The following is a 12,901-nucleotide window of genomic DNA, read 5'->3' on the forward strand; positions in this document are numbered from 1 at the left end:
AATCAGAACACAGGGAAAGGATGATAGTATTTGTATTCAGCTTCATCTACTATATGAGACCAACAGCAGAGAATTTTATTGGTTTTAGAGCCAAAATCTTCTGTAACACGCAATCTAACTCAATCTGTCTGGATAGCTCAGTTAAATAACCCGAATTTATGGAGCCCAGAATGGGAATGAGGCCTTGTATATTTTAATGTAATACCCAGATATATCCCAGACTATGGTGGGCTGATAATTGGTATAGTCCCTTGAGGGACTGCAGAAAAAATGTGGAACTAAGAAACCCCTGGTAGTCTCTCACACATTAGGGACTCAAAAAAACAAAAACAAAAACAAAAACAAGCCCTTGATTTTGAGGCTTGCCCTTATGAAATTTATTCTCGTAGTAGAAAAGCTGAGACTACCTATAAGTATGCCTAACTGTTGCTTCCAGGAGACCTCTTTTGTTGCTAAATGCAGCCCCTCTCTCTCTAAGCCCAACTCTGCAAGGAAAATCTTTATCTTCCCCTCTACATGGGACATGACCTCCAGGTGTAAAAATCTCCCTGACAATGTGGGCCATGACTCACAGGGATGAGCCTGGCCCTGGCACCATGGGATTGAAAGTGCTTTCTGGATCAAAAGGGGGAAAATACATGTAACAAAACAAGATGTCAGTGGCTAAAAGAGTCCAAATGGAGTTGAGAGGCTATTTTAGAGGCTACTCTTATTGATAATTGACACTGTTTGCCAACCCCCAACCAATATCATTCCTGTTCATCCTAAAGAACCCTCAGGGCTCTATCTGAGATTCTACAAAAGCTTTACACACTAAGTTAGTTTATCTTTCAGAAACCTAGAACCTTCAGATGGTTCCTAGGCCAGATAAGTCCTGAAACCCAGAGAGGCTGGTCTCTCCAAACATCAAACAGTTTCATCCCCTGACCCTATAGTGTCATCACCTCTTTTCAACATGAAAAAGTTACAATGGGCATAGCCCAAATAGCTCTAAAGACTAGCAGAAAGAGCAAAGGAGAAGGAGGACTTTTTTCTCTGTTATAACAGAGAAGTCAGGATTTATTAAATGACTCCGAGTGCTAAATCATTACATTGATATTTCCTTTTAGTCTCCAGTGTCTTGGAGCAGCTAGAAGGAAAAACCTGAAATTGTGGAACTGTAACGCATACCAAACTTTGAAATCTGTACTATAACTACTTGTTAAAATTACAGTTTAGAATCTATTGCTTTTTTGAATATATGTTATATCTCACAATAAAAAAGTTAAAAAATAAATAAAAATACTTGGAGAACTGCAATCACAAGAAAGCTGTAGCAGCCTTAGTAACATCAGAAGGCAGACTTGGAGATTTCTGTAATGACAAAATGGTCATTCATCAAGAAGATACAAAGATCATGAATGGATATACCTAATGAGCTTGAAAACATATGAAACAAAAACTCTTGATTGATCTACAATCACAGGTAAAGATTTCAATACTACTCTCTTAGCAGTTGACAGAAGTACACAAAATGAATGAAGATTTAGAAATGTCAATCTTCAAGTCTCCTTGACCTAGCAATCAACTTGACCTAATTGACATTTACAGAACACTACACCCTACAGTGGCAGAACATTCTTTTTTTAATATTTAAAACAAGAAATTCTTTATTATAGTATTAAGTCAAGCAAAAAAAGAAAGAAAAAAGGCAGTATTAGAATAGTTCCCAAAACCCTGAAAATACATTACACTTTGCTATTTAAATGATGTATCAAAAACAAAAACAAAAAAATGTCTACAAAGAATTCTTATTAAATCATGAATAGATTCTTCTCAAGTTGCAGAACAGTTTCCTTAAGGGCAGAATCTTCTGCCCAGTTGGCTTTACTCCCCAAAATGAGGTTCTGGAACACATGTTGAATAACTGTCGTAATCTGCATCTCCAACTGTAGGTTTTGTTGTATGGTCTTTATCTTGTCTGAATTTTCCACACTGTTCAAATCACCTTTCTGTTTGTTCTTTTCAGTCTGTATTTCTAAAAGTTTACTTTCTGAAGCTTGTTTTAATTGCAATCTCTTCTTTCTAACATCAAGCAGTTTTTCCTCTAAATCCCAAGATTTCCGTTGTGATTTCATTATTAACTTATTTAACTTTAATACATTTTTCATGTTGTCCATGAGCAAACTAGTTTTGGTGTCAGTTTTCTCTAGGTTTCTTTTAAGTGCAGATGAAAGCTGCATCCTTTCTAATGCAAGACTTTTCATTTCAAAAGCAATTTTTGACTCTTCAATTTCATTTTCCAGGTCTTCAATTTTAGCTTCAATTTGCTTTTCTTGCATGATTTGCTCTGGAGTTTTTTCTTCATTTGCATCAACCATTGATTTATATTCCAAAAGTTGTTGTTTTGTTTGTGCTCTCAGTCTGAGCAGCAGGGTCTTGCGATCCTCGCTGCCCGCCGCCTCGGCGCCGGCGACCGGCAGCTGCCCATCTTCCGCGCCCGAGTCCGCGGGCTCGGCGACTGCTCTCGCTTCCGGCTGCTTCTCCATGGCCGGCTGGCGCGGAGAGCTGCCACGCGGGAGGGGAGAAGGGCCCGCAAACGGGCCGCACCTCAGAGGAGATTCCCGCCGCCGAGCCCGGTGGCAGAACATTCTTTTCAACTATACATGGAACATTCAAGACAGGCCATATGCTAGGCTATAAATAAGTCTTAATTTTTAAATGAATGATAAAATATTTAGCCTGTCAAAATTTGTGGGACATAGCCACAGTAGTGCCTGGAAGGAAATGCACACTTTAATGTTTATTTTAGAAGTGAAGAAAGGTTTAAAATTATCTAAGCATCTACGATAAGAAGCAAATTATACTCAGAGTAGAAGAATGAAATAAAAAGGATAAATAAAAATCAATAAAATAAAAAAAAAACAGAAAAGTAATGGAGAAAACTAAAGAAACTAGAAGCTTTTCTTTGAAAAGATCAGTAAAACTGATAAACTTTTAGCCAGACCGATCAAGAAAATGAGAAAATACAAGTGACCAATTACAGAAATAAATGATGGAACATCACTACAGAACCTACTGACATTAAAAGAATATTAGGGTGGGCAAGGGTGGCTCAGTGGCACAGTTCTCGCCTGCCATGCTGGAGACCCGGGTTCATATCCCCGTGCCTGCCCATGCACGGAAAAAAAAAACATATATATATTAAAAAGGATATTATAAAAGACCATATGCCAATAAAATTTGAGAACTTATATGAAATGGGAAAAAACTTTGAATGAACAAATGACCAAATCTGACACATGAAGAAAAGAAAATCAGATTAGCTCTTAATAAATAATTTAACATTAAAAACTTTTCCCTCATGATGGTTCAACATAAGAAAATCAATTAATGTAATACACCATATCAACAAATCAAAGCAGAAAAATCACATGATCATCTCAATTGATGCAGAGAAGGCATTTGACAAGATTCAACATCCTTTCCTGCTGAAAACACTTCAAAAGATAGGAATACAAGGGAACTTCCTTAAAATGATAGAGGGAATATATGAAAAACCCACAGCTAATATCATCCTCAATGGGGAAAAATTGAAAACTTTCCCCCTAAGATCAGGAACAAGACAAGGATGTCCACTATCACCACTATTATTCAACATTGTGTTGGAAGTTCTAGCCAGAGCAATTAGGCAAGAAAAAGAAATACAAGGCATCAAAATTGGAAAGGAAGAAGTAAAACTATCACTGTTTGCAGACGATATGATACTATACGTAGAAAACCCAGAAAAATCCACAACAAAATTACTAGAGCTAATAAATGAGTACAGCAAAGTAGCAGGCTACAAGATCAACATTCAAAAATCTGTAGCTTTTCTATACACTAGTAATGAACAAGCTGAGGCGGAAATCAAGAAACGAATCCCATTTACAATCGCAACTAAAAGAATAAAATACCTAGGAATAAATTTAACCAAAGAGACAAAAAACCTATAAAAAGAAAACTACAAAAAACTGCTAAAAGAAATCACAGAAGACGTAAATAGATGGAAGGGCATACCGTGTTCATGGATTGGAAGACTAAATATAATTAAGATGTCAATCCTACCTAAACTCATCTACAGATTCAATGCAATACCAATCAAAATCCCAACAACTTATTTTTCAGAATTAGAAAAACCAATAAGCAAATTTATCTGGAAGGGCAGGTTGCCCCGAATTGCTAAAAACATCTTGAGGGAAAAAAACAAAGCTGGAGGTCTAGCGATGCCGGACTTTAAGGCATATTACGAAGCCACAGTGGTCAAAACAGCATGGTATTGGCATAAAGATAGATATATCGACCAATGGAATCGAATAGAGTGCTCAGATATAGACCCTCTCATCTATGGACATTTGATCTTTGATAAGGCAGTCAAGCCAACTCACCTGGGACAGAACAGTCTCTTCAATAAATGGTGCCTAGAGAACTGGATATCCATAAGTAAAAGAATGAAAGAAGACCCGTATCTCACACCTTATACAAAAATTAACTCAAAATGGATCAAAGATCTAAACATTAGGTCTAAGACCATAAAACAGTTAGAGGAAAATGTAGGGAGATATCTTACGAATCTTACAACTGGAGGCGGTTTTATGGACCTTAAACCTAAAGCAAGAGCACTGAAGAAAGAAATAAATAAATGGGAGCTCCTCAAAATTAAACACTTTTGTGCATCAAAGAACTTCATCAAGAAAGTAGAAAGACAGCCTACACAATGGGAGACAATATTTGGAAATGACATATCAGATAAAGGTCTAGTATCCAGAATTTATAAAGAGATTGTTCAACTCAACAACAAAAAGACAGCCAACCCAATTACAAAATGGGAAAAAGACTTGAACAGACACCTACCAGAAGAAGAAATACGGATGGCCAAGAGGCACATGAAGAGATGCTCAATGTCCCTGGCCATTAGAGAAATGCAAATCAAAACCACAGTGAGATATCATCTCACACCCACCAGAATGGCCATTATCAACAAAACAGAAAATGACAAGTGCTGGAGAGGATGCGGAGAAAGAGGCACACTTATCCACTGTTGGTGGGAATGTCAAAGGGTGCAACCACTGTGGAAGGCAGTTTGGCGGTTCCTCAAAAAGCTGAATATAGAATTGCCATACGACCCAGCAATACCATTGCTAGGTATCTACTCAAAGGACTTAAGGGCAAAGACACAAACGGACATTTGCACACCAATGTTTATAGCAGCGTTATTTACAATTGCAAAGAGATGGAAACAGCCAAAATCTCCATCAACAGAAGAGTGGCTAAACAAACTGTGGTATATACATACGATGGAATATTATGCAGCTTTAAGACAAGATAAACTTATGAACCATGTAATAACATGGATGGACCTAGAGAATATTATGCTGAGTGAATCCAGCCAAAAACTAAAGGACAAATACTGTATGGTCCCACTGATGTGAACGGACATTCGAGAATAAACTTCAAATATGTCATTGGTAACAGAGTTCAGCAGGAGTTAGAAACAGGGTAAGACAATGGGTAATTGAAGCTGAAGGGATACAGACTGTGCAACAGGACTAGATACAAAAACTAAAAAATGGACAGCACAATAATACCTAATTGTAAAGTAATCATGTTAAAACACTGAATGAAGCTGCATCTGAGCTATAGGGTTTTTTTTGTTTTTGTTTGCTTGTTTGTTTGTTTGTTGTTGTTGTTTTTTACTATTATTACTACTTTTATTTCTTTTCTTTATATTAACATTTTATATCTTTTTCTGTTGTGTTGCTAGTTCCTCTAAACCGATGCAAATGTACTAAGAAACAATGATCATGCATCTATGTGATGATGTTAAGAATTACTGAGTGCATATGTAGAACGGTATGATTTCTAAATGTTGTGTTAATTTCTTTTTTTTTTCTTTCCGTTAATAAAAAAATAAAAAAATAAATAAAAAAAAAACACAAAAAACTTTTCCCTCAAAGAAAACTCAGGTCCAAATGGCTAAACCAGTGAATTCTATCAAATATTTAAAGAAGAAATTGTAAACATTTAAAACTTTTACAACCTTTGTCAGAAAACAGAAAAGGACAGACCAATCTGCAAATCATCCTATGAAATCAATATTAAGAGCCCAAAACTAGACAAAACATTACAAGAAAAGAAAACTACAGCCTACAATCCCTTATGAATATACATGCAAAAATCTTTAACAAAATATTAGCAAACAGAATTCTGCAATATATAAAAAGAATACATTATGAATAAGTGGTGTTTATCTCAGGAATGCAAAGCTTAACATGTGAAATCAGTACAGTTTGCCCTATTAACAGTATTAAGTACTGAAAAAGCATTTGACAAAATTTATGCCCATTTTTTAAAATTTTTTCTTTTTTATTTGCATATGGGCAGGAGGCACCAGGAATCGAACTTCAGACCTCCAGTATGGCAGGTGAGAGCTCTGCCTGCTGAGCCACCGCAGCCTGCCCCAATTCATGCCCATTTATTATTTAAAAATAACCTGGAAACCAGGAAGAAAAAGGATCTTCCTCTCAAGTAAAAAGGTACTCATAAAAATCCTACAGCTACCATTATACTTAATGATGGAAAGCTGAATTCTTTCCCCCTAAATTGTGAGCAAGGCCAAAATAATGACTGCCATCACTGCTTCTATTCAACATTATATCACAGATCCTAGCCAGAGTGATAAGGGGAGAAAAATAAACAAAAGCATATAGATTAGAAAGAAGTAAAAAAAGTCTACAGAAAACATAACCACACATATAGAAAATCCTAAGGATCCTAAAGAAAAGTCATTAGAACTAATATGTGAACTTAGCAAGACCACAGAATAAAAGATCAATCTAAAAAGTTGTATTTCTATAATGCTAGCAATGAACAATTGGAAAGTAAAATATCATATGCTACAGCATAAAAAAATCTGAGCAAATACTTAGAGACATGTTTAATAAAGTATATGCAAGACAACACACAGCTGAGACAAATGCAAGAAAACCTAAATAAATGGAGAGAGAAACCATGTTCATGGACTGGATGCCTCAATATTGTTAAAATGCCAATTCTAAACACATTGATTGATAGTCAATGCAATCCCAATCACTATCCGAGCAGACTTTTTGTAGGAGTTAATAAGACAATTCTAAAATACATATGGAAGTGTAAAGGACTTGGAATAGCCAAAACAGTTTTGCAAAAAAGAACAAAGTTGTAGGACTTACATTACCTGATATCATGATTTACTATAAAGCTGTATAATCAAGACAGCATAGTGTTGGCATAGCATAAATTTAGATCAGTGGAACACATTAGTCAAAAAATAGACTTATGCACGTATGATCAACTGATTTCCAACAAAGGTGCCAAGATTAGTCAATGGAGAAGAGGTTCATTAAAAAAAATGGTACACAGTGGTGAACACAAAGTCTCTACATTCATGGAGTTCATATTCTATTGGAATCTTCCATAAGTTCCAATCTGATTTTGTCAGAGTGAGGATTTAGAGACGCAAAACAATCTGTGTCCAGAATTACCCTAAGAGGGTTATGATTTTTTCCCAGTCTTTTCCGCATGACTTTCCCAGGCCAATTCAATAATAAATTAAGTCTTTTCAAAGTACACAGCTTAAGTTTTCATAGGAACAAGAAAGTTTTTGCATTCCTATTTCATTGGTTTTTCACAATAATTAAACTGCATCATCAGGATTACCAAGTACAGCAGGCAGAAATGGGTTTGGGTGCAAAGAGCCCTGACACCTGGTGAGTGCTCACTCAATCTGAGGAAGCAGAAGGACCTGAGAACGCTTCAGCTAGTTGAGTATCTCACATGTGGTGGGCTTAGTGGGTCTTAGGGAGGAGATGGAGAGGGTCAGTGAACCTGGTGACTTGGTTAGGTGGAGGTCAGTTCCACGAGCTTCTGCCACCCTGGCTCACCGAGCTTCTTCAGACAAAATGCATACTGGACTTTGATGGCAGCTAACAGTACTCCTTTCATGAAGGCTCAAGTATTTGTTCCAAAGCTCTACAAAGGTAGGAGAGGCCAGGGAGTTGTACCTCTGCTTAACTAAGGTGTTTTTGTTTTTTAAATAAAATTCATAAAGGGGAAAATGTAAAAAAATAAAATAAAAAAAAAGTACTGGAACAGCTGAGCATCCAACTGCAAAAATTAAGGAAGTATAAATTAAAACCACAATGAGATACCATTATATGCCCACTAGTATGCATGGAACTAATAAGTCTGATAAATAGCAAGTACTGGCAACAATGTGGGTTGACTGGACTTTTACATTTCTGGTCGGGATGTAAAATGGTACAATCACTTTGAAAAGAGTTTGGCAATTTTTTTTCTTTTTTTTTTTTTTTTGTTTTGAGATGCTTTTAAAAATTTTAGTTTTACAAACACACACTCCCCTTCTCCCCTCCCCCTTCTACCCCACCCCCAGAAACCTCCAATCTGCATGCTATCTCTGCGAATTTGCTATTTCTAGTCATCTCTTTTCAGTGACATCATACAATTATCCTTATGTGTCTTGCTTTTCTTTCCACTGAGCATAAGGATAGTCCACGTTACAGCACGTCTTATTTTTATCTCATGGCAGAGTAACATTCTATGGTGGACTGTGGAGGGTTGAAGCTGTACGCATGCACAGAAAAACATGTTCTTAAATCTAATCCATTCCTATGGGCGTGAACCCATTGTAAGTAGGACCTTTTGATGAGGTTACTTCAGTTAAGGTGTGACCCACCTCATTCAGGATGGGTCTTAATCGTATTGCTGGAGCTCTTTATAAATGGAAGCAAGACCAAGAGAGAAAGCCACAGAAGCAAAAAACTGAAACCAGTGAAAACCAGAAGAGAAGGGAGAGACCAGCAGACACCACCATGTGTGTTGCCACATGGCAGAGGAGGCAAGGATCACTGGTTCTAGGAAGAAATCATCACTTTGATGATGCCTTGATTTGGATATTTTCCTGGACTCGAACCATCAGCGAATAAACTCCCATTGTTTAAGCCAAAGCACTTCATGGTAATTGCTTTGAGTAGCCTAGGAAACCAAAACATGTATGTACCACGTTTTCTTTATCCATTCATTTGTTGATGGATACTTGAGTTGTTTCCAGCTATTGGTTATCATGAATAATGTTGTTATGAACATCGGTGTACAACTGTATGTTTGCAACCCTGTTTTTGACTCTCTTTGCCTATATACCTAGAAGTGGAATTGCTGAATCAAATGGTAATTCTATATTTAACTTTCTGAGGAAATACCACATTGCTTTCTGATGCAGCACCATCTTACATCCTTACCAACATTGCACTAGAGTTCCAATTTCTCTTAACCCTCTCTAACGGTGCTGGTGTGAAACTGCTATGGACCCCAGAAGAGCCAAGTTCTTACAATCCATTCTTGTGAGTACAGACCTATTGTGGGCAGGACCTTTTGATTGGTTGTTTCCATGGAGATGTGACCCATCCAATTTAAGGTGGCTCTTAATCCTCTTTACTTGGAGTCCTTTGTTTAGAGGATAAAGACACAGTAAAAGCCAAGAGAACCCAGAGACATTTAGAGAGAGAAAAGAAATGCCCAGAGACATTTTGGAAGAGCCAATACAGGGGGGAGGGGGGGAGGGGGGAAGGGGGGAGGGGGAAGAGGGAGGAAGAGGGGGAGAGAGAGAGGGAGGGAGGGAGGGAGGGAAGGAGGGAGGGAGGGAGGGAGATAGAGAGAGAGAGAGAGAGAGAGAGAGAGAGAGAGAGAAATGCCCGAAATGCCCCAGATATGCTACGAGTGGGCCCACAGGACACAGAGAGCTCAGAAAGTTGTTCCCAGAGGAGCAAGTAAGGACCCAAGCTCCGAGAGAAAGCCACTGGAATTAGAAGCTGAAAGCAAAGAGTGAAGGACCAGCAGATGCCAGCCACATGCTTTCTTCCCATGTGACAGAGGAACCTCGGATGCCATTGGTCTTTCTTTAGAGGCAAGGTATCTTTCTCTGGATGCCTTAATTTGGACATTTTTATGGCCTCAGAACTGTAAATTTGTAACCTAATAAGTCCCCTTTTAAAAAGCCAACCCATTTCTGGTATATTGCATTTGGTAGCTTTAGCAAACGGAAACATTAACACTTGTTATTTTCCGTTTTTTGTTTGTTTTTCAATAATAACCATCCTTGTGGGTATGAAGTGATATCTCATTGTGGTTTTAATTTGCATTTCTCTAATGACTAATGATACTGAACATCTTTTATTGGCCATCTGTTTATCTTCCTTGGGCAAACGTCTATTCAGGTCCTTTGTCCATTTTGTTTGATGGTCTCTTATTTTTCTTGTATGAATTTAAATATGTCCACTGTATTATATTTTAAATTTTCTTAACTTTTTTTTTATGTTGAAATACCTTCAAACTTACAAAAGAGTTACAAAAGTAATACAAACCCCATACAGAGAATGTCACCATACTCCTATGCCTCCAGATACCCAAACCACCAAACTTAAAAGTTTGCTGCATTTGCCATACCATTCTATCTACCTGTTAGTTTTCTTGCCTATCAATCCTTTTTCTGAACACTTGAGTGTAGGCCGTCTACATCATGTTCCCTGAACACCTAATACTGCCATGAATATTTCCTAAAAGCATAGATATGATATTCACTTATGTAACTCCCTTAAGTGTAGTTATTAAGAAATTTCCATTGACATAAAATTTGCAGTCTATATCCTAAGTTTTTCTTATGTCCCCGTAAGTCCCCTTTGAGCTTTCTCTCCTCCCTTGCTAGACCCCACCCAGGATCAAGTATTGCATTTGTCATAGTGTCATTGCCCCTTTAGTTCTTTTCTTAAATTATGGGAACATATATACAACAATTTTTTCCATCTCACCTAACCCCAAGAATGGCATTTAATGGGATTAATCACATGCCCAATATTGTGGCACCCTTACCACCTTCCATTACTAAAACTCTCCCATCTCCCCAAACAGACACTCTACACCCATTATGCATTAACTCACCATTTTCCCTGTCCCCTGACCCTGGTAATCTATTCTCCAATTTCTATTTCTGTAAGCTTCATATTTGCCAATATGGTTTTTGTAGTTACCACGGGGCTTAAATTTAAAGTTCTAAATCTATAACAACCTTGTTTGCTTTGATGCCAAATTAACTTCAAATGAATATATTAGCTTCAAACTATGTTCCTTTATCCCTCCATACCCCAATATTTATATAGCTCTTGTCACATATTTCGTTTATACATTATGAATCCAAAACCACTGATTTATCACTACATTTTATGGATTGACTTTTAGACCCTGAAGAGGAAGTAAAACTGGAGATATAAACCAAAAAAACAATAGAACTGGCATTTTTGTTTATCCACGTCATTACCCTTACTGGATATCTTTATATCTTTGTGTGGCTTCCATCTACTGTCATTGTTGTTTCCTTTCAACCTGCAGAACTCTTTTTAGCATCTCCTACAGGGATGATCTAGTGGTGACAAACTCCCTCAACTTTCATTTAACGGAATATCTTAATCTCTCCCTCATTTCTGAAAGACATTTTTCCAGATATAGTATTCTTGGTTGGCTTTTTTTTTTGCTTTGAACCCTGTCAATATGGCTTCCCACTGCCTTTTTGCCTTCATGGTTTTCAGTGAGAAATACTGTTGAGGCTCCCTTATACATGACATGTTGCTTCTCCCTTACAGCTTTCAGAATTCCCTCTTTATCTCTGGTATTCACTAGTTGGTTTATAATAGTCCATGGTGTTTTGGTTTGCTAAAGCTGACAGAATGCAATAAATCAGAAACCAATCAGCTTTTATAAAGGGGATTATTATGTTACAAGTTACAAGTCTAAGGCCATGAAAATGTCCAAATTAAGGCACCAACAAGAGGATGCCTTCTCATAGGAAAGGCTGCCAGCATCTGGAACACCTCTGTCAGATGAGAAGGCACATGGTTGGCATCTGCTGGTCTGGGCTCCCGATTAGTTGCTCTCAGCTTCCAATTCTAGGGGCTTTTTCTCTAAGCATCTGTGGGTCCTTTCTTAGCTTCTCTGGGGCAAATTCTGGATTTCATTTCTTAGTGAGGCATCTCCTGGGGGTGTTTCCTTCTGATCTCCAAATGTCTGTGTTCTCTCTAAAATGTCTTTCTCTTAAAGGACTCCAGTAAGCAGATTAAACCTACCTTCAATGGACTGGGTCACATCTCCACGAAACAACGTAGTCAAAACGTCCCACCCACAATAGGTTTGCATCCACCAAGACTGGATTAGAAGAACGTACGCTTTCTGGGGTACCTAACAGATTCAAACTAGTGCATTCTATTGCCTAGACCTCCAAAAGGCAGGTCCTTTCCAAAAACAAAATACATTCATTCCATCATACTAACACAAAAGCCTTAAGCCAATTAAGGAACAACACAAATACAATACAAAGTACAAAACAGTACCAAATTTCATCACAATCAGCTACAGGCATCGTTTGTCCTAAGGCAAAATTTTCCTCTGGCTGTAAACCTGGGAAACTTAGAACAAGTCATCCGCTGCCAATATACAAAGGAGGGACATTCATAGGATAAACATTCCCATTGCACTGAGGAAACAGGAAGGAAAACTGGGGTCACCAGACCAATAACCAACAGGACAAACTCCAGTAGATATGAAGATCTGAGACTCATTTACAGAATCATGTTTTATCCTCACAGCTTGGGAGAGTGACCCTTGCCAAACACTTCTGCAGATTTCTCCAAACACTGGGATAAGAGTTGCAATATTGGGGAGAATGGGGGAGACCACCTTGTTCTTGGCCCCACCCTCAAGCATCTGGGTGACATCCAGACCCTCTGTAACCTCGGGGGCACGTGCTCAAACTCTTCAGAACAATGGAGTGGTGGCCAGG

General features: G+C 37.9%; 2 protein-coding genes across 5 annotated transcripts in view; both read right to left on the reverse strand.

Moving 5' to 3' along the window:
* The window catches only part of OSBP2 (oxysterol binding protein 2), a 252,956-nt gene that overhangs the window by 65,106 nt on the left and 174,949 nt on the right, over positions 1-12,901 (reverse strand). The gene's annotated exons all lie outside the window — the stretch shown is intronic.
* On the reverse strand, positions 1,494-2,528 carry LOC143682339 (centromere protein H-like). Its single transcript, XM_077159122.1, has one exon. The coding sequence runs from the start codon at positions 2,526-2,528 to the stop codon at positions 1,794-1,796; it is 735 nt and encodes a 244-aa protein (XP_077015237.1). The 3' UTR covers positions 1,494-1,793.

This window comes from Tamandua tetradactyla, chromosome 5 (genome assembly GCF_023851605.1).
Source record: "Tamandua tetradactyla isolate mTamTet1 chromosome 5, mTamTet1.pri, whole genome shotgun sequence".
Classification (NCBI taxonomy): domain Eukaryota; kingdom Metazoa; phylum Chordata; class Mammalia; order Pilosa; family Myrmecophagidae; genus Tamandua; species Tamandua tetradactyla.